Below are 23,512 nucleotides of genomic sequence, written 5' to 3'. Positions count from 1 at the left end.
AGATCTAACCAGTGATGTCCATTTTCTTTATGCGATTTCTAAAATTACTTTGTGCTCATTTTTGGTTTTTCTTTTCCCAACATGGAGTTGTCTTTACACCTGCTTTATTTCCTCATTGTCTAAAATTCCTACCTTTTGTTTCAGTTAAGATAAAACCGTGGCTTATTTCTTCAATTTCTTCTTGCTCATTTTAAGTGTTTATCATTGCCCTGAGCTGTCATTTATTTCACTATTGTCTAAGATGACAGTGAAATGTTATTGACATGTTTATATATTGAGAAATCAAAGCAACAAGCAAAGGAGGATGTTGGTGGTTGATGTCAATAATGCAAGCGGTTAGTCCATCAATATCCTCATGATGTCTGCAACAAATCCTCTCCCAGTGTAAGAAACATAGCATACATGTTAACCCCCGGTGAACCCTTTCTCAATGTGCTCGAGTTCCTTACTGCTACTGGGTTTATTCACGTGGTACAGTGCTTCTGAGAGGTGCAATATTTGTCAAATTATCTGCAGATTAGAAATTTAATCTCGCAAGGATGATACAACTGTGTTTCCGAGTACATGCTCTCAGGACGGGAACGATGAGAATGATCAGTACTAGCAATAGACATCTATTAGTTGATCCATGCAGAATTGGGCACATACTGCTGCCCTTCTATAGGATGGAGGGTGTTACATTTACGGCATTTAGCAGACAGCCTTATCCAGAGTGACTTACAACTGAGAGTTAAGGGCCTTGCTCAGGGGCCCATCAATGGCAGCTTGGTGGACCTGGGTTTCGAACCCATGACCTTCTGATCAGTAGCCCAACACCTCAACCACTGAGCTACCCCCCTGGTGTTGCATGATACCTTTCAGCATCCCTGTTTGGTGGCTATTGTGTGATAGATGGTGTTTCAGATCAGTAGCAGGTTTTCTATTTGTAGCCTGTCTGTCAAGAGAACACTGGCACAGTAGTAAACATGTATAGTATGTGTTGTTCTGTTTAAATGGAGAGTACTGAGACCTGAATCTGTCAGATATTAGTGTTGAATTAATATTGGATGCTAAACTGGTAGACAGATACAGTACAATACAAAAGAAAGAAACAATATATTTAAAAAACAAACAATTAATTTATATATATTTTAAAAGTTTTTGTTACCGTTATAGGGCAAAAACATTCTGTGAAAGTTTCTGTGATTTTTTTTTTAATCGCACACTGCTTTGTCATGAGATATGATTTCATTTAAACATCCCACACATGGTTCCTATTTTTTATATGGAAATTACCTTTATTAATGTCCAAGATTCCCCAATTTGCACAATGAAAACAGCAAATTTAAGACGCTCATTAAGCCAATTGTGTTTTTAAACTTTTCCAACACTTTGCTGCATTGTCCTTTTTCCTCTTTTCTTTAATTTAATTATACTTACAGTATCACTATACTACATTTACTTAAATTAAAAGAAAAAAAAAAACACACACACAAACGGTGCAATTCTTCCGAATGGAATCATCTCAAAGCATCTCAACTTTGGATATGTTGCTATATTCTGCTAACAAGTGACTTTATTTATGTGTCATTATTTATACTGTGATCATTATTTATGTGTTCTTGCTATAGATTTATAAATAGCTCTGCTGGTAATGAGGTTTTTGATCATAGCTAGCATTCAAAGGAGTCCTGCAGACACGGACTAATTATTATTAACATTATTAACATATTACTCAGATTGTTAAAATGTTTAATAATCCAAACAGATTTTCAAATTGTTACTCCAGGCAATGTAAATAATACACGTGTGTGTGTGTGTGTGTGTGTGTGTGTGTGTGTGAGAGAGAGAGAGAGAGAGAGAGAGAGAGAGAGAGAGAGAGAGAGAGAGAGAGAGAGGTTATACCATACGGTTTTAACAGGTACTTCAGGTTTAGCTTATGAGAAATCCGTTGGAAAACGTTGATGTGACGGTTATGTTTAAATTTTAAATCGGCCTCGCGCAAACTATTTCTGTTATGCTAAGTACTAGTGCTAAGTTCTATCAGGTCTTCTTAAAGGAATCCGCTGAGGGGAAAAACCGTTGATGTGACGGTTATATTTAAAATTTTAAAATCGACCACGCGCAAACTATTTCTGTTAATGACTAAGGTCAGGGTAAGATGTTAAGTCCTTTAAAGTTTTATTCTTTAAGCCACAAATCAAAGTCTGGTTGTCATCCGACCCGTCATAACTTGTCCTGTGGTTAGCTCGTGATTTCCTTTCACACTCCCTCATGTTCAAAACTTACTATTTTACTGCCTGTTCTCCAAAAACAACGACGATATGCAACACATTTCAACAGAATTCGAGATGAAAACACAAAACAACAGTCACACTTTGTGTTATGGAGACGTAAATATTCACATAATATTAACCCATTAGAATCCTGTAGAATAAAAACAAGAATAATCCGTGTTACCTTTCCGCCGGACGTTTGGTTTATTTAAAGCTCGGGTTTGGATCGAAAGTCTTTAAAAAGTTAAAGTGTTGACAGCCTTCAGATGAAACTCTCCCTTTGTTTGGATAAAACTTTGACCCTCCTAAAAACTCCTCCTGTGTCATGTTTCTTCTCTCAGACTGATCTGAGATCAGCACGCGCCAGATTCATGTTCACATACATAGCGATTTATTTACTTCCACTTTCAGTAGCACAGTATCAAATATATATTATATTATATTATATTATATCATTATTGTTTACAGAAGTGGACAATTTGTATAAAATGTCTATAAAAATGCTGATTAAAGTGTGAAGTGGATCCTGATGTGGTTTTCTGCTGTTGTAGATTCTATCCTATTCTGCTCACGGTAGTAAAGAGTGATTCTATGAGTTTCTATATCCTCCCTGACAGCTTGAACCAATCTGTATCGAATTGTTGCTCAGTAAGTGTTTTATGTTTTACACACTTCTGTGTAAACTCTAAAGTCTCTAGATCCCAGGATATCATCAGTTTCTGAAATACTTAAACTTACTATGCCACAGTTAAAGTCACACTTTTATGCTCCTTTTGGTCTGTCTGTCTGTCAATCAGTCACTCAGTCGGTCAGTCGGTCGACCCAGGCTGTATTCCCTCATGCACAGTGGTCCTGACCAGGATTTGTGATTATTGACAGAGAGACAGGCGTCATTTTTGCCATGTGCTTTGTCACTATGTCCTTTAGAGGTCGCTGTGTGTCTGTTCATCATTCTCTGGTTCTTCAAATATGCAAAGTGTAAAGCAAATAAACTGGAATAAAAAAAAAATAGAATCAGGATTTTGCAAAACATATAGCTTGTCTTTAAATCACGTCAGTTAAATTGTAGTTTTTATTGTGTTTTTAGCAATGGGCATTGTCAGAAGCAGATTTGCAGAGATAGATAGATAGATAGATAGATAGATAGATAGATAGATAGATAGATAGATAGATAGATAGATAGATAGATAGATAGATAGATAGATAGATAGATAGATAGATAGATAGATTCAAATGTGATAGATAGATAGATAGATAGATAGATAGATAGATAGATAGATAGATAGATAGATAGATAGATAGATAGATAAATAAACATATTAATAACAAATGATTATTTTTATTAAGATGAATCATTACTTTCTTTTACAATATAGTCAATCATTGCTAATTGTATTGGAAAAATTCTTAGTTTAAGAATCGAACACTTTTGCAAAGGAAGGCATCCCACTTTTTTGCACAATGGCAATCACAAGGCATATGTAAGGTCCGAAGCTCTGAAAACAACACTCCAAGCACTCCAAATGAAACTGCAACAGTCACAGCTCTCAATGTTACTAAGGATGGTCAATCAAGTAGCACATCCATGATTGTTCCTGTATGGGAGTCTATGGTACAGAGCCCGTCTAAAGAGCAATTAGTTTACACACTATTAGACACACAGAGTGACATCACATTTGTTTGTGAAGAATTAAGCAAACAGCTATGAGAGGACACTCACCCTGTAAAGCTAAAGCTAACTGTGAGAGGTTATGATTCAGACATTCACATTGACCTACCCCCCTCATATACCAAAGACTTTATTCCAGTTAACCATGACAAAATATATGTAACATGATAGAATCTACTAAGTAACTGCAGTTAAGTTAACTAAAAATGTAAGCTCATTTATGTTAAAAAAAAAAGATATTTAATTGTGTTGAACCAATGTAAAATTTTAACTTATTGTAGATTATCAGCTATTGTTCTGCATACTGCACTGCTGCTTGGATGGGTTAAACACAGAGCACAAATTCCTAGTATGGGTCACCAAATGTCACTTCACTAAAATAAATTACACAAGCAAATTACACAAAATAAAGCATTTCACTTTATTTTTTGAAACAGGCTGCAATGCAATGGTGAAGCCTTAAAACCACACATCATGAATGTACAACAAATGTGTCAAATTGACAAATGAAAGTTCACTTCCAACAGGACACTTCCTTCATGCTGCCCCATTTGCAACACTTTCTTGCTCTGAACTAAAAAGAGAAAAAACAGTTTTATATTTAGTATGAATAGGCAAGACATTGCAGTGTCTTACTAACATAGACCTTTTCAGTAAAAGATTGTATATACTAAAATGACCTAATATTACACGGACCAGGGCGTTAACAGCTTCGTCCGAATTATCTTAATGCAAACGTGCCAACGCGATTCATGGTCATATTTCTCTGAAATAAACAAATTAACCACTAGAACATTCATTCGATGGAGGCACACTGCTTTTAGCAGTCGCACAATCGCGTGCACACTCGTTCCTCCTTTCATACAATAACAAAATCGAATATTTTGCTTAGTTTATAGAAAGTTTAGCTTACCTCTTTCCACCATCTTCACATGTGCATCACAAAATGGATCCAGTTTTTTCCAGATTTGCATATCACGTGGCTCAGTCATACACTTAAAATATTTATGTTATAATTACTTAGTTTTGATGCAATTTTAATACTAGTTGATGTGACTTGTGTTTTTTGATTATATTTAGGCATACAATTAGGTTCACCTTGTAACTTATATATTTATGTTACAGGCACTATATATTCTAAGTAGAGGTTGGAAAGTTAAAATTACTTTGTTATTTGTGGTTAGTTTATTTATTTTTATAAGTAATGGTTGTTCAGCCAACAAATCGTTTTTTACAGTGTACCCACTAGTGACACAGCAAAACATTGGCCCCATCTGACAGAAATTGCTGATAAGATACCTCCTATTTTGAGTTATGATGTTGGACTCCTTATCAGATTTAACTGTCCCAGAACTTTTCCAAGACATGTTCTACTAGGAGAAGGTGGGGGGCCATATGCCATCCACACAGACCTAGGGTGGAGTATCGTTGAAGGCTCCACACCAGCACTCAATGAAACTCAGTCAAGTTTGTGTCATAGAACCACAATAAAGGAATTACCCCCTGTTACTCCCATGGATGTGATTCATGTGCTAGAGTCAGATTTTAAGGACAAAGAGGCAAGTGACAAAAACAGTCTCACAAGAGGATCTCATCTTTCTGGACAAGCTGAAGGAGGGAAAACGAACACTGTGAGGTGCCTCTACCATTTAGACAAAGACCACATTTACCCAACAACAGAAAGTTTGCTGAAATCAGACTTGAACACTTAAAAGTTCAACAAAGATGAAAATTACAAAAGAGACTATATAACTTACATGAAAGACATTATTGAAAGAGGTGATGTTGAAGAGGTACACAATGAAGGAAAACAAGGTGAACGATGGTACATTCCCCATCACGACATATACTGTACCACCCCAAAAAGCCCACTAAACTACGTGTTGTGTTCGATTGTTCCGCAAAACACAGTGGTACAAGTCTAAATGATCATCTTCTCCAACTTGATTAACAATCTAACAGACATCCTCCTTCGGTTCAGACACAAAATCCTATTGCTCTAATGTGCGATATAGAGAAGATGTTCCATCAGTTTCACATTCAGTGTTACGACAGAGATTACCTGAGTTTTCCGTGGTGGAAAAACTGCAACACAGAGATACAGCCGCAGGTATACAGAATGAAGGTACATCTTTTCGGTGCGAAATCATCCCCAGGGTGTGCAAATTACCGAATAAGATATTTAGATAAAAAAACACTGTCACACACACCCTGCAGGATCTAAGTTCATGGAAAGGGACTTTTATGTGGACGACGAAGTCACAAGCACAGACACAGTTGAAAAGGCAATGCAGCTTGTACAAGAGGCCACAGAGATATGCAAGCAAGGATGGCTCCATCTACACAAATTTAACTCAAATAGCCCTGCTGTTCTACAAAGCATCCCACCATCTGAACATGCAATAGAGACAAAAACAAAGGACTTATCATTCAAAGACATGCCACAAGAACGGGCCTTAGGCATCCAATGGAACATTGAAAAGGACTGTTTCAGATTTGACAACACTTAAAAAAACCAACCAGCAACAGTTGAAGGCATCTTATCTTGTTGCATCCATCTATGACCCCCTTGGCTTTCTGGTGCCATATATACTTCACGGAAAACGAACCCTGCAGGAAATGTGTCACCAAGGTATCAACTGGGACGACTCACTGCCAGAAGCACTGAGGCCAAGGTGGAAGAGTTGGAAAAGTGACTTTATCAGCTTAGACAGGGTAAACATAACTTGCTGTTACTTTCCTGCTAGTGTCGGAGAGCTTAAAGAAATACAGTTGCACAACTTTTCCCATCCGAGCACGAGTGGTTATGGGCAATGCACCTATTTAAGAGCCAAAAACATTAAAGAGGAGATTCACTGTTCATTGGTAATAGCCAAAGCCTGTGTTTCTCCTACCAAGCTGACAACAATCCCTAGACTCCAGCTAACTGCAGCTGTAGTTTCATTCTCAATTAGTAACACGTTGAGAGCAGTTCTGCTACGCTCAAATCAAAGGGTACTTTTGGACAGATTTTAAGGTAGTTTTGGGCTATGTAAACAACACGGCATGTCGTTTTCATACCTTTGTAGCGAATAGGGTCCAAAGGATTCGCCAAAGTTCAAACCCTCAGCAATGACTTTACGTGCCATCTGAAGAGAACCCGGTCGATATTGCATCTAGGGGTAAATCTGTCACTGAGCTTCAATCATCTAACTGGTTCACCGGCCCCTCCTTTCTTTAGGAGAGGGACCTGCCCACAACACAAAGTGTAAAGCTGGAACTGTCTCTTGGAGATCCAGAAGTCACTGAGACATTCAGCATTGCAGAACATTTGTCAAAGTTGTTGTCATGGTCCAAAGCAGTCAAAGCTGTAGCACGTCTCATAAGAAGGGCCAAGAAATTCAAATCAGGTGTGCCAGCTACAGTGAGTGACCAAGAATGTGCAGTACATGTCATCATTCAGGATGTACAAAAACAAACATATGGAAAAGAGATAGAACTATTAAACAAAGGCAACCAGCTCCCACATTACAACAAACTGTTCCACTTAGACATTTTCAAGGACACGGACGGTCTCATCGTGGTCGGAGGGCGACTTTCATCTATGAAAGACTCTTTCAAACACCCTATTGTGATTCCAAAGGAACATCATCGGGGTTTTTCCTACATTGAAATTTTTTTCAGCCACAGCTCGCAACCTTGGGGTAACCATGGACAATCAACTGTCCTTTTCCTCTCATGTTGCTAATGTGACTCGCTCATGTCGGTTTCTTCTCTACAACATTCCCCTAGAGGTTCGGACAGCTGAGTCACTGGCTATTTTAAAGCGGCGGTTGAAAACCTAATTATTCAGGAAACACTTCAACTAGCACTTCTTTCCCTATCTTTTGCGTTAAAAAACAAAAAACAAAAACAAAACCTATGGCACATTTTCATTGTAACTTTTTTCACTGTAGGTCATTGTGTCTTAAGAATGTAACCTAGTGAGCCAGCATTAATGTATTCAATGCTATGGATTTAAGCACTTATGTACATTGCTCTGGATAAGGGCGTCTGCCAAAAGCTGTAAATGTAAATGTAAATGCCACGATAAAGTAAAACAACAAGCCTTTTCTTTTACACAACGTATCTTCTCTTTCCCACCCTCAGATACCACAGCTTCTGACCGGATCTCAGCATGTCTGGCAGAAATTTCATCATGGATGACTGCTCATCAGTTAAAGCTCAATCCTACCAAAACTGAGCTGCTGTTTATCCCAGGTGATTCATCCCCAGGTCATGATCTTGCTATATCCTTGCACAACGATCTGATCTCCCCTTCAGCCACAGCTCGCAACCTTGGGGTAACCATGGACAATCAACTGTTCTTTTCCTCTCATGTAAAAAAAAGAAAAAAACCTTTGACACTTTTTCATTGTAACTTTGAACAAAATGTTTTAAACTCATGGTATCTTAAAAATGTAACCTAGTTAGCCAGCATTAATGTATACAATACTAGAGATTTAAGTACTTATGTACGTATAAGGGCGTCTGCGAAATGCTGTAAAAGTAAATGTAAATGTCATGATAAAGTAAAACAACAAGAAAAAGGCTTCACCACAAACGAAATCAGATCCAGTGGCTACTGGATCCCAGGGATGAGCAGAACCATTGCTTCTTTCATCCGCCTGTGTGCCAACTGTCGTAGACTCCGCAAGGCTCCAGAGGGTCATAGAATGAGCGACCTACCTCAGAACGCTTAGAGCCCTCTCCAGCATTCACATACTGCGGTATGGACTGTTTTGGCCCTTTCATAACTACAGAAGGCCGAAAAACACATAAATGGGACTTTTGTTCACTTGATTTTGTTCCCGAGCCATTCTCATTCCACTGATACATTCATTAATCCTTTAATGTGTTTCATTGCTATCACTGCTTATATGTTCTTATTATTTATGAGTTTAGTTGCATCAGTCAACTTTGACCTGGGGATGTTTATAATATTCAATCATTTCTGCTTATTTTACTCAAAAACATGGCATAATTTCAAGAACTTTATTGTTTATAAATTAAATATAATAAAAGGCATAAGAGGTGTAAAGGAAGTTTTATTCACAAGAATTATTTCATGTTTTTGAGTGGTGTGTGTGTGTGTGTGTGTGTGTGTGTGTGTGTGTGTGTGTGTGTGTGTGTGTGTGTGTGTGTGTGTGTGTGTGTAGCCTGTTTTTGGGTGATCAGATGGCATCTGGTAGGCAAAATAGACATTCCAAGTCTATTTGGGTCTTTATATAGCTGATACATAGCTATCAATACTGTTGATTTACGAAAGGGATTTTTGTAGAATATATAGCTGTGGAGCAAATTAAATCGGCAGGATTTTCTTGTATATTTGATTTCTCTACAGCTGTTATGTGTGGTACATAAAGCCAGATTGCTTTTTTCTGATGATTTTGATAATGTATTCTATAGTCAGAGCATGACACAAATGACACAGTGTTCATTTAATTTATAGGTGACCCGTGTTAACTACAGGTTAGTGTAGAACAGTTGTTGACAATCAGCACAACTAGCATAATCATACATAATCTCCAAACAGTCTAGACCAAGATTTGGTCATTTTCATGCAGGATGCTTTCCCTTTTCACATGTAAAAATAATCCTTTTTCAAGGTTATAAACAATATAAGGAAATGAGAAAACATAAACTTGCATTAAGTTAATGTGAAAAAGTTAACATAAGTAAAAGGTGAGCTAACAAATTAACAGATTTGGGTCTTAGCTGAACAACATTTTTCCATACGTATTCCACGAAACCTTTTGAATTTTGCTAACTTTTCCAGGTCTGACAATAAGTAATAATATTATATAATATACTGCTGTGCAAGAATGAGGCTTAACAGCCTTAGCAGTCAGCTAAAACATATATTAAACTCTTCATCTAGGTGCAGGGAAGATGAACCGGTTACCAGTGAACCTCTTGGATCAGTTTGAAAAGCAGTTGCCAGGGCAGAGGGATGGATTCAGCACCTTACAATTTCACCGTAGCACAGCTGTGGAAACAACTAAACAACAGCAGCAGCGCACCAATAGCCCAGGAAAGATCCGTTATCTGGTCCACTCTGTGCAGAAACTCTTTGCCAAATCACAGTCACTAGAAAGCTCGGCTATGAAGGGTAACATGAATGGGCGATCAGGAAGCAGTGCCAATGAGGACAAATACCACCGGCACAGCAAAAGCAAAGACCGGGCCAAGAGTGAGGGCACTGCAAAACGGCATCCACGCTCGAACACGTCTGGCTACTGGAGCTCAGATGACCTGGACAGTGACATCATTAACCACAGGAGCCCTGTGGCAGTGATGACTCTGGGTCATAAGAGCTCTGCATCAGGGTCAGCACTGGAAAGCCAAGTGAATTCAAAGTACTTAATGCAAGGCTACAACACCATTAGTGAGCACACACTAAAAGCCTCAAAGAGCAGCAATGACATGAAACACCAGGGCATAGTTGCACTACCAGGCCATGGGGGAGGAGGGGGAGGAGGAGGAGGAAGGGTGGACAAATGTTCACAAATGTAAGCTGATCACAAAAATTATGAAAATTGTATAATTTTTTGATTTATAAGAATTCAAGTCAATTTGATATGGAAAAAACAGGTTTTATTATTTGCTGACATTAAAAATAGTCAAAATGGTTTCAAAACAATCTCCTGGCTTTGAAATATACCAGCCTGTAATTGTGCATTAACTTTTGTGCCTCTATAGTGAAAATAATTCTAAATTTTTGTTGTTGTTTTTTTTACTAAAAAATGAGGCATTTTTGTATATAAATAAGGTTTATTATACCAAATATTACAAAATTTTTTGCAAAATATACGTATGCTAATATGTTGGAAACAAGTTCGACAAAAAAGGTGAAGAAAAAAAAAAGGTATCATACTGTATATACTTCATTTTTTATAAGCAGTCGAAACAGACAAGGTCAAGTTGACTCGGCGCTCCTACTTTGCCTAGGAATGCAGAAAAGGTCTGCAGGAGGGTTAAAAAAGTATGGAGAACGTCCTGCATTTTGGGTCTGGTTTTTCAAGCTCATCAAGAAGATGTGGCAACTTGTAGAGCTAAAATTGAGCACGCTGGATGTAGTGCTTTAAGAGTGCATTCAGCTTGCTGACCTCCTGCTCCTGTAAACAAATTCATAAAATATATACATTAGTGCTTCTCCTTAAAGTAACTCCAAGACATTTGTTACCATTTCAAGTCTCAGTGAAACAAAATGTATACTGCTTTTTTTAGGGTCTGCAGTATAAAGTCACTAACTTTCCAATATGTACTTTGCCACAATTTCTTTCTTTTAGATGTAAAGAGCATAGGGTTAACCTTAAATAAAGCTTGGAGATGCTACACCTTCCCCAATAATCCGTACAATGCCATGTATGCTGCAACATATCCACATCAATGTTTTAAGTTGGTTTTATTTAAAATGCTTTTTAAAATCAAATGAAGATAAGAAAACTGGCTGTGTTCGTACATGTGTTAAGCGATAAACCTGATAAACAATTACTACTGAAAATCTTGGAAACTTTCCCAAAAGGTTTTCCAAGAATTAAGCATTTATTTCTGGTTATAATAATGAATACAACAAACCCTCTTATTGATCCTGTGATAGAAATTTAAAAAAGATTCAAATAAAGTAAGAATAAAATTTAGGTTAGTTTATCTTCCCTCAGCTTCATGTTAATTAGAAAGATGTAACTGTTGTAGTTTTGAAGTTATTCTGTTCTTTTGTAGTATAAGCAAATATGTAAATGTGGTACATAAAGAACAAACTGAAAACATTTTCTCTTTTCCAGAACATGCATGTAGATATGTGATCAATTTAAAGTGAAAATTCTAAATGTGATGTCATCAGTCGGTTCAGATCAAACACGTCATCAGGTCAAACACTCACCATTGCGGTTTTGTGCTCTTGCAGCACGCTAATTTGATGGAGGAGGCGATCATTTTCCTCTTTCAGTTTGTTCACATTGTGATCGGCTTGACTCTTCACTGACAACAGAATACCTACAGGAGGAATAACAGAAAGGGTACAAAATGTCTCAGTGTGTGTTAAAAAGAAGTGTATGTTCACCAAAGACAGAGAATTATAGATTTCTATATTGAACTATGTTATATGTTGTTCTGGCTTGACATCCACAGCAGCAGGGTGTCCAGTGCCATTGCTTTACAGATTGTTATGAACACAATATCACTATTAGTTTTGGACAATGTAAATAAACTAAACTATGCCATGCCATTTCACATGCTCTCACTGTCACTGGGCAATTTTTTGGAAACTCTGTATGGCACTTGATGAGGCTCTTCTGATAGCTTAATGGTGTTAATTTGGCAACTCCACATCATCCAGGTCAGGAGATACAGTAGATAACTGTATAGTATTGTGTAAGAATTTAGCATACACAATGTAATTTGAGACATACACCTTTTACTGAAAATGTCTGGTTAATCAACAAAAAACAAAAACAAGGTGTTTTTTCCTACACTTAAAAAGGCTATAGTTTGTTCCTTTAGTTCTCTGCTGAAATTAAAGGGTAACACCAATATTTAAATAACATGCATGTAAATCAAAATGGTTTAAACCTTTGCGATATATAAACTGACTTTCAAAACTGACTTGAAAGTCAGTAAAAAATGTAAGTCACTCTGGAAACGGGTGTATGCTAAAATGGCAGAAATGTAAATGTAGAACACAAATAGAGTCGATGGGTTGGTTTGAGTCTCTTTATATCAGAAGATAAACAGCGCAAAGCTTAACAATTAAATTGAAAAAAGTTTTACTGATTTTTCTTTCATTTATCCATGTGATCCATACCATTAATGATCCACAGCCTGACCAGGATGAGGAAGCCCCTGGCATCAAAGGCGTTCTCTTTGAAGATGTACACGATATTCATGATGAAAGACAGAATCACAACAATTCCATCAAACAGCTTAAATTTGTGGTGGAAAAACTCCATCTGGAAAGCGTACAGCTTAAAGCCCAGCTCCACCATGAAGAAGGTGAGCAGAGCCAAGCTGAGGTAGTGAAACTCCTGCAAAATGTCAAAAGGAGTAACTAGTGGTGAGGTTTGGTGAGGGAAAAACACAGTAATTTGAATTGGATCTTGCTTCGACTCACCTCTGGAGCGATGTGATGCTCATCGACTTTGATTATAGACAGGTCTAACAGCAGCTCACACAGAACAAATAAGGCATCCAAGATCACCAGAATCACAACAGCTATCTAGAGCACAGACAGAGCAACAATATCTTTATAAAGAACACAATACAGCATGTGAGGTTTATCTGCTGTACTGCTGCTTTATAGTAAAACTGTATTTATTATATTTAAATGTCAGGAAATGATGAAGGTTAATTTAATGAATAGAGATTAAAAAATAAAAGGAGAAAAGTTACTTATTTAGTTTTACTAAGGCTAATGAATAAGAAAGCCCTATTTTCCCTTCCATGACAACAGACCCAGTCATGCTTTAGACTTTCTTTATGTAAAAATTTACTTGAAACATACATACATGATGTACATAACCAGTAAATCGGGTTATGTACGTCACAAGAAAAAAAACAACAACACCCGACATGTCAAACAACAAAAGATGACCAGACAATTATACACAAGACAATTAACACAGGTGTGAAGAGGCGGGGAGGAGTAAACAAGGGCAGGGCAGACACGTAAACACAGAACAAACAAATGCACATGGCCAAAAGTCCAGGGGTCTCATTTATAAAGCGAGCGTATGCACAAAACGGGGCTGGAAACGTGCGTTCGCCAGTTTTCGCGCAAAGGTTGTGATCTATAAAAAACAAACTTGACGGGAAAATGTGCGCACCTATAAGCAAACTTTGAGATGTGCGTACGCACATTCTAGAGACAAAGGGAATTGGCGACGTCGTGAACTGAAGTTAGATTGTAGAAAATTCATGTGAGAAGAACGATTATAAGAATTAACTAGAGACAAAGGGAATTGGCGACACAGATGGTGAGGTCGTGAACTGAAGTTAGATTGTAGAAAATTCATGTTAGAAGAACGATTATAAGAATTAATTACATTTAATTTTCACACCATTTCATATGTTATATCCACATTATCATGAAGATTAAATCCAACAGTGTTATTTGTGCCGATTGTTTTAGCTATATACATCTAGTAAACTCCAAATGTAATTCAAAATGTATTAAAAATAAAATAATAATAATCAGCGCTACTCCGTCCAGGGTGTATCCTGCCTTGATGCCCAATGACGCCTGAGAATAGGCACAGGCTCCCCTTGACCCGAGTAGTTCGGATAAGCGGTAGAAGATGAATGAATGAATGAATGAATGAATGAATGAATGAATGAATAATCAGCGCTGCCTTACAGTCACATTGTCCACAAAGGGAGCGCAGTTGCTGTACTGCTGCTTTATAGTAAAACTGTATTTATTATATTTAAAAGTCAGGAAATGATGAAGGTTAATTTAATGAATACTGATTAAAACATAAAAGGAGAAAAGTTACTTATTTAGTTTTACTAAGGCTAATGAATAAGAAAGCCCTATTTTCCCTTCCATGACAACAGGCCGAGTCATGCTTTAGACTTTCTTTATGTAAAAATTTACTTGAAACATACATACATGACATACATAACCAGTAAATCTGGTTATGTACATCACAAGAATCTTGTGTAATCTTGTATAAGATGAATCTCTAACAAATACACAATTGTTGGTTCACTCAAAAAGAGTAAACTTCTTGCCAGGGTACAGAATGATGTTGAGATGTTAACATCACAGTATTATTAAGTGCTGATGCATGAAATGCTTTTCGTACCTCTTTGTTAATATGTACTGTAAGGCATTCCTTTTTACATCCAAATCTATTTCTAATAGCAGCCATTCTGTTGGATAAAAAAAGTTTTTTTTTCGGTTGTTTGGTTGTTGTTGCGATAAAGATTTTGGACCTCCACTGAGATGAGGCTGACTCTATGAGAATCCTGAGACATCTACAGATCTACCAGCTCCAGTTGGACTCTATGATACCAAGAGAAGATCTGAACTCCATGTGATCTTTACACCAATTCAACATTTGTTTGACTGTATATTTGTAATCACACCGTCTAGTGTCACCAATATGAGAATGGGTTCCCCTTTGAGTCTGGTTCCTCTCAAGGTTTCTTCCTTACCAATTTAAGGGAGTTTTTCCTTGCCACTGCTGCCTGAGTCACCTCAGACTTGCTCATTGGGGATATATACATATACATACATACATACACACTGTGAACTATATATATCTTGAATTTTTTTACTATATTATTTCTCTATATTTCTCCTTATGTTCACCTTCTGTTCTATGTTTATCTTCTGTAAAGCTGCTTTGAGATAAAGCCCATTGTAAAAAGCGCTATACAAATAAACTTGAATTGAATTGAATCTTTCTGAGCATAGAAAGAAATCGTGAATATGTTAAGATGCTTTTCGTTTCAGCTTCAGTACCTGAAATTTCTCTGAGCTGAAGAGACGTTTCAGACCGTCTCTGAACGTCAGCTGTGAGGTTGTTAGATTTGGAGGCTCCAAGTCTTCGCTGACATTTAGTTCTTCGTCATGCCACTTTGAAACAGCCTCTTGGTCATCACCCACCACCGTGAAAAACTTCAGAAAACGGACCATGGTCAATCCAAATTGCCCGATCACCATCTAACAGCTACGAAGCTCTGTAAAAGGAAAAATAAATTATCTTTAGTTCTATATAAGCTTTTGATAAATGTGAAAATAAAATACTGGTACAGTCATCCTACCTACAGTATCAGTCCAGATCTCAAACAGAATATAAAGAACAAGTCTATGGACTAAGTCTCCATTAATAATTGAATGGTTATTAAGAATAATAATTGAACTACAAACACGATCCACACAGCGGGATCAGGAGGGCCGAGCGAGGCCCACGGTCGAGCGGCCAGAAAGGGCCGAGCGAGGCCCATGGCCGAGAAGCCAGAGAGGGCCGAGCGAAGGTCTTTAAATGGCGGAATCCTTCTGTCAGTAATGCGGGGATAAAAACAGACCCAAATGCAGGATAGCGTAAAAATAAACAAGTTTAATAACTAAACAGACAACAGAAAAAAAAACAACACCCGACATATCAAACAACAAAAGATGACAAGACAATTATACACAAGGCAATTAACACAGGTGTGAAGAGGCGGGGAGGAGTAAACAAGGGCAGGGCAGACACGTAAACACAGAACAAACAAATGCACATGGCCAAAAGTCCAGGGGTCTCATTTATAAAGCGTGCGTACGCACAAAATGGGGCTGGAAACGTGCGTACGCCAGTTTTCGCGCAAAGGTTGTGATCTATAAAAAACAAACTTGATGGGAAAATGTGCGCACCTATAAGCAAACTTTGAGATGTGCGTACGCACATTCTAGAGACAAAGGGAATTGGCGACGTCGTGAACTGAAGTTAGATTGTAGAAAATTCATGTGAGAAGAACGATTATAAGAATTAACTAGAGACAAAGGGAATTGGCGACACAGATGGTGAGGTCGTGAACTAAAGTTAGATTGTAGAAAATTCATGTGAGAAGAACGATTATAAGAATTAATGACATTTAATTTTCACTCCATTTCATACGTTATATCCACATTATCATGAAGATTAAATCCAACAGTGTTATTTGTGCTGATTGTTTTAGGCCATATACATCTAGTAAAATCCAAACGTAATTCAAAATGTATTAAAAATAAAATAATAATGATCAGCGCTACTCCGTCCAGGGTGTATCCTGCCTTGATGCCCAATGACGCCTGAGGATAGGCACAGGCTCCCCTTGACCCGAATAGTTCGGATAAGCGGTAGAAGATGAATGAATGAATGAATGAATGAATGAATGAATGAATGAATGAATAATCAGCGCTGCCTTACAGTCACATTGTCCACAACGGGAGCGCAGGAGGAGATGGCGCGACTACATGTGATACAGAATAGCATGAAATACCCATTTATTAGAGAACTGCAGAATATTTTCCTTAATGTATATATATCATAAAATGTCAAAGTCTGCAAATACAGTCATGAAGCACAATCGCTACTCATCATCAGTCCTATTACGGTGTTCATTACAAAACCGTCATGAAGAAGTATGTGTTCACTATAACATTTCCGTCTTAAATTTTCGCCCACAAATTAATTCTGTGATTTTGTCAAGGTGTTAACGATCAGTCTAATTGCTAGAAACATATAAATCCTCCGGTGACCCGGGTATGTAATGCTTCATGATGGTACTGCTGGCACTGTTGGAGGATTACGCCAATGGCAGAATAAGGAGAGAAGGAGTTTTCAGGGACCATGATGATTTATGATGACTGGCTAATAAGCCGATTTAGATTCCCTAAAGCTGTGCTCTTAGATATGTGTTGAATTGGGTCCAGTATTAGAGAGGGCAACACGCCGGAACCATGCCATCCCAGTGCAAATACAAGTCCTCACCACTCTGGGGTTCTTGGCAACCGGCTGTTTCCAGCGGGAATTGGCATACAGGTAAATTATTTATATAAAAAAAACTATAAGTAATCCTCAACTTTGTGTCTAAAACCTTTTCGTATATGAAATAATTCTATTGGAATCTATCATCTCACCCTATAGGTCTGGTATATCACAGCCGTCCCTGAGTGCCATAATATCTGTCGTTTTGAATGGTATACGTAATATGGGTAGTCGGTACATCAGGTTCCACTACACTGTGCGAGAACAGGCCGAAATTAAAATGCAATTTTGCAGCAATGTCTGGTTTCCCAAATGTAATCGGCGCAATTGACTTCGCTCATGTTGCTATAAGGGCACCATCTGAAAATGAATTTGCTTATGTTAATAGAAAGCATGTGCATTTTATTAATGTGCAAATCATATGTGACTCCAACATGACCCTCACAAACATTGTGGCACGCTGGCCTGGTTCAACACATGATTCCTTTATCTTGACACATAACAGTGTAGGGAACAGACTAAATGCAGGCGCAGTAGCTACGTGATGGCTGGCTTCTTGGTGAATTTAACAATATTAAAAAGTAGAAAATGTAACAATTTTGTTTTTAATATAATTTTAACAATGTTGCTTATAATATAATTATAACCTGCAGGCGACAGTGGCTACCCCCTGAGACGCTGGCTCCTCACCCCATTTTTAAACACACAGAGCGCAGAGGAAACTCATTATAACGAGGTCCACTCTCGTGCCCGCGCTGTGATTTGCATTGACTATTTATGGTTAAAACTGGGCGTGTACAGGGCGGGATTTGAGGCTGGTTCACGTACGCACATCTGCGGGTGATCTGTGATTTATAAAGGGAACATTGCTTACAGATGTGCGTACGCACGGTTTTATAAATCGGATTTTTTTTTTTGGCGTACGCCATTTTTGGCTTTTGGGCGTACGTAAACTTATAGTAGGGATCCTACACACAGTTTTATAAATGAGATCCAAGGTCTTCAGTCTATTTGGGTTGTGTACTATTATGAAAACAAAAAAGTTCATCTTTCGTTGTGTTTTTCCGACATTTGTCACAATAAAATTACAAAATAAAGAGTAAATAAATAAAGTTTTTTCAAACGAATCCGTTAAAAACCGTTTATGTGACGGTTATATTTACATTTTTAAAATCAACCTCGCACAGACTATTTCTGTTAATGAAGGTCAGGGTAAGATGTTAAGTCCTTTAAAGCTTTATTCTCCGAGTCACAAATCAAAGTCTGGTTGTCATCCGACCCGTCATAACTTGCCCTGTGTGTTTCATTTTGTGTTTTGGGGGCATGTTAATATTAACATCATATTAACCCATTAGCTTCCTGTAGAATAAAAACAAGAATAATCCGTGTTACCTTTCCGCCGGATGTTCGTTTAAAGCTCCAGGTTTGGATCGAAAGTCTTTAAAAAGTTAAAGATGTTGACAGCCTTCAGATGAAACTCTTGCTTTGTTTGAATAAAACTTTGACCCTCCTAAAAACTCCTCCTGTGTCATGTTTCTTCTCTCAGACTGATCTGAGACCACTATTACTAATGGTCTATTTACGACCACTTTCAGTAGCACAGTATCAAATACATATTATATTATATATTATATTATATTTGTTTACAGAAGTGTACAATTAAGCAGACAATTTGTATAAAATGTCTATAAAAATGCTGATTAAAGTGTAAAGTGGATTCTGATGTGGTTTTCTGCTGTTGTAGATTGTCCACCTCATGGTTCATAGTTTTGTTCATGTTAAGCTCCTATTCTGCTCACGGTAGTAAAGACTATATCCTTTCTGGCAGAAAAAAACTATATCCTTTCTGGCAGCTTGAACCAATATGTCTCGAATTGTTGCTCAGTAAGTGTTTTATGTTTTACACACTTCTGTGTAAGAAAGTCTCTACATCCCAGGATATCATCAGTTTCCGAAATACTCCAACTTACTATGACACAGTTAAATTCACAATTTTATGCTTCTGTCTGTCTGTCTGTCTGTCATCCGACCCAGGCTGTATTCCCTCATGCACAGTGGCCCTATGGATATGTGATTATTAACAGAGAGGCAGGGGTCATTTTTGCCATGTGCTTTGTCACTCTGTCCTTTAGAGGTCGCTGTGTGTCTGTTCAGCATTCTCTGGTTCTTCAAGTATGCAAAGTGTAAAGCAACTAAACTAATTATTTTTTTAAATTAGAAAGAATTTTTTTTACGTTTTCAAAACGTAAAATTATTTTTAAATCACTTCAGTTAAATTGTATTTTTATAGTGTTTTCCACAGTTTTAAAGAGTTTTATAGTGTCCATGAAAGTGTGAAAAACATTGCTGACAAAAGCGTACGTGTGAAAACGTACAAGTATATGCAAAATATATGCAAAATAAATAAAAAAAAAATGCATGGTTACTTTCTGGAAAAAAAAAATCCTAAATATACTGGAATTTATCTGATATCCCTTATATTAGATATATTCCCTTAAAGTATTTGCTCATACTGTATTTCTCACAAGGGGATTATCATAAAAACCAACGTTTTATAGTGTCCATGAAAGTGTGAAAAAAGCGTACGTGTGAAAACTCTGAATGTAGCATTCTAGTGATTTTAGCTAGTGAGGTTTGTATCCCAGCTGCAATTAGCTAATAATAAAAGACATCATGTTTTCCTACTTTTAACTGTCTATTTTTATTCAACTTGTGCCATTGAATCATTGCATGTTTCGTTGTTATTTACACAAATTTTGTGTAAACTCTGTACACACAGTGGTTCAGAACAGACTCTACAACACTGTGTGTTGATAGGACACGTAAGAGGAGAATGAAGTCGCTACTTAGAGCTGATTCTTGGAATTGCTGTAGACGGGACCGCTCAAGGTTTTTTCCTCATATCATCTCAGGGTGTTTTTCCAGTTTTCAGGTTTGCTCATTAGAGATAAATATCATACATAAACATTAACTTAATTTTAAACTTTACCATTTTTATTCTGTTTCTGTCAACAATGTCAATTGTAAAAATGCAATACAAATACAATTGAATTAAATTCAATTGAATTGAAAGGACGTTTGCGGTAAACTTAAAGAAATAACTACTCTTTAAAACTGTGGAGAACATAAAAGCATCTCAGAATACAACAACACAGAAGACATTAGGTTTCTTGACCCCAGTCAGCTAAGGACATCAATCTGAGCGCACCCTTGCAATATATGTTCCATATCTTATCTTCTATGGAATGCATAGTCCGTTCACTGTGTGTGTGTGTGTGTGTGTGTGTGTGTGTGTGTGTGTGTGTGTGTGTGTGTGTGTGTGTGTGTGTGTGGTCCCCATTAGTGTGTGTGACATTATCTCTTTTCACTCCTTAATGCAAATTCTGCAGCAGCAATGCTCTATGGCGTCCTAAAAACCTTTGGACCGATCAACACACACACACACACACACACACACACACACACACACACACACACACACACACACTTAAATACAGTCCATTTCAGTATGCTGTTTACTCAGTTATTGTACACTGGAGTGTCTCGGTGGTGTTTGAGGGTTGCATCGGGCTTTGACCTTTAAAGTAGCACTTTTTTAATACAAATTTCTAACATTAACACTTTTTTTATTTGCACTGAAGCTTTAATGCCAATTTAAGTCCTGGAAATCTACCTAACCCAAACCATCAAATTAAGGAAATCTTCTGCAATACTGGAGTTTGTAGATGTGTCTGTGGTTTGTCTTTTATAAACTGTTGTTTTAGAAGCAATTCGTTATCTCAGCTGAGGTTTTTGTGTTCTTTAGGAGCTTCAGTGTTAGGAGCTTGCATCACTTTAATTAAGTGCAATAAACCCTGATTCTGTAGGAAAGCTGTGAGAAATCAGTGATGACTTACCTCAGCTTGTGTCTGATGAGAGGAAAAGCACCGAAACGGTTCTGTCAGCGAACACTGAACTGAGAAGATCTATTCAGCAGTCAGTATGAAAGAGGAGCTGAATCAGGGTTGCCAAGTTGGAATTAATTCACCTTTGATATGACTGATTGTGCATCATTTGTTAATACATTGACTTTCATCTTAACTGTGAAGCCTGGATAAGTTACACTAGATGGACGAGGGTTTGTGGAAACCTGACCATCACGGATGAATTTTAATCTTGCAGATTTATTCCGATTTGCTGTTGTATTATGATAATAATAATAATAATCTACAGTAGTTTTTTGAAGGTTTCCACAATATTTTACTGTAATGCTACGGCTATAATGCTACAGCATACAGAGACATTCTGCACAATTGTGTGCTTCCAACTTTGTGGCAACAGTTTGAGGGAAAAACACAAATTGGTGTGGTATAACGATGTCCAAATACCGTTGGACATAAAGTTTTCGAGCCAGGAAGTTATAAAGAGGTCCCATTCCTGGTCCTCTTGACAATGGCGGACTGGGGTTCACTTCAACCAAATTATGGAATGGTTTGCATCAGGCCTGAAAGCTATCCACTGCTAACTACTGCTCAGAAGGACTTCTATTTGAATGCCAACCTGTGATTTTGCACCTAGAATCAGCCCTGAGAATTCAAACCCTTAGATTCAACAAAACAAGGGACGAGAGGTAAAAAATAAATATTTTTATTTATATAAATATGCTTTTCTTAATTCTGGGTTGTTTCCGCAACCAAATATGAATATATTGTGAATATGAATAAGTGCTAGTGATCTTTTCATTAGGCATAACTTTTTATATGAGACATGATACTTTTCCTTAACCCTGTTAAATTAATATGTTTGCTAAGTACAGTGACATGGTGATTATCTGTTGTATTTAGACCATTGTGGCCACAGAAGCCTAAACATGGAGATTGGAACAATTGATATTATTAGACTTCAATCAGTCTTGTAATGTCTTTTCCAGAACATATTCCAGCATAATCTCAAATTACCCAATTTCTTGGCCATGACTTTGGTAACCAATTGTCACAACATTAATAATTTGGGCTGCAAGATACTTGAAAATGACCTTGCAGACTTAATGTCTTAACTCATGGGACCTCATGTCACCCCAGCAGCTCTGTAAAGACATGTTGTTGTTTTTTTTACCTAAATATAACTGTTTTCAACTCTTCCAATTAAAATCTATGTTCTCATGAGGAACAAGAAAATGATGTCACCCAAAGAGCTCCATTAAACACTCACACAGTCATGGAGAAAATGTCACATATATTTAATGAAATAATCGTGTACTATGTTATTTGTTTTGTGAGTATATGATTTAATCATATACATGAAATATATTTTTAAAAAATTTAATTTTAAAAAGTGCCATTGTCTGTCAGCACTCTCTCCCGAATTTCCCGAAGTTTTATTGCATTGATGGCAATTACCATATCCACAATGTCAATTTCTCCCTCCTCTCGTGGGCAACCTTTGGATCCTACAGTAAATCACAACTATTATTGTATTGTTTTTTTTATTGCAATTAGCTTGTAATGATTATTTTTTAATTTTTGGCTATAAAATTGAGAATAATTTAAAATAATTACTGCATAAATGCTTGGAATTTGCCATCATTCTGTTTTGAATGTGTTTTTAATTATTTTGAAAGCAGTGTGTTAGCATTAGAAAAATGTGCTGAAATATTTGGCATGTTGTGGAGTACGAATGGGGAAAGAGAATTTTGAATCCTGGATTTTGAAAAGCCCGTCACTGAATGCATTTTGTCTGAAAGCAATGAAAAATGGTTCACAGTTTGGTCTGCATTGACTTCTATTTCGCTGACTGTGTGAAGAGTTTTGAAAATGTTTCATTAATGAACAATGCTTGGTTTTGTTTTTTGTTTTTTTTTTGGTTATATTGTTGTTTGTTGGGATTTTCTCAAACCAATCTGGCAACCTTATACAGCTCCACTCCGCCTCTCCAGCGGGGAACCCTCCTGATTCTCCCGTGAAACCCGCCAGAAATTAACAGCACTGAGCGCATAAAGTTATAGGAAATAAAGTTATAAAAATGCCATGAAATTTAAAAAAAACGAAAACGAAATGTGTTTGTGTTTTCTTTTTATTTTGTTAAAACAATAGGTCCATAATCAGGGATTTGCTAACGGCGCGTGCGAACTTCAC

General features: G+C 37.2%; 2 protein-coding genes across 5 annotated transcripts in view; both read right to left on the bottom strand.

Annotated features, from left to right (window-relative positions):
• The window catches only part of hvcn1 (hydrogen voltage-gated channel 1), a 59,400-nt gene that overhangs the window by 4,882 nt on the left and 31,006 nt on the right, over positions 1 to 23,512 (bottom strand). For 2 of the 4 annotated variants that reach the window (XR_007138840.1, XM_027175391.2), the window contains exon 1: positions 2,440 to 2,596. The exons of the other annotated variants lie outside the window; for them this stretch is intronic. The gene's annotated coding sequence lies outside the window, so the exon portion shown is untranslated. Of the gene's footprint in view, positions 1 to 2,439; positions 2,597 to 23,512 lie in introns of those variants that run through there. 4 annotated transcript variants of the gene reach the window in all.
• On the bottom strand, positions 10,769 to 22,002 carry LOC113661317 (voltage-gated hydrogen channel 1-like). The gene is made up of 6 exons (XM_027175390.2): positions 21,296 to 22,002; positions 15,410 to 15,627; positions 13,055 to 13,159; positions 12,749 to 12,968; positions 11,828 to 11,940; positions 10,769 to 11,060 (listed from the first exon to the last, which is right to left on the bottom strand). Exons 2-6 carry the CDS (start codon positions 15,608 to 15,610, stop codon positions 10,998 to 11,000), a joined length of 702 nt encoding a protein of 233 aa, XP_027031191.2. The 5' UTR covers positions 15,611 to 15,627; positions 21,296 to 22,002; the 3' UTR covers positions 10,769 to 10,997.

Source organism: Tachysurus fulvidraco, chromosome 20 (genome assembly GCF_022655615.1).
Source record: "Tachysurus fulvidraco isolate hzauxx_2018 chromosome 20, HZAU_PFXX_2.0, whole genome shotgun sequence".
Classification (NCBI taxonomy): Eukaryota; Metazoa; Chordata; class Actinopteri; order Siluriformes; family Bagridae; genus Tachysurus; species Tachysurus fulvidraco.
This window is presented reverse-complemented; position numbering and strand designations above follow the sequence as displayed.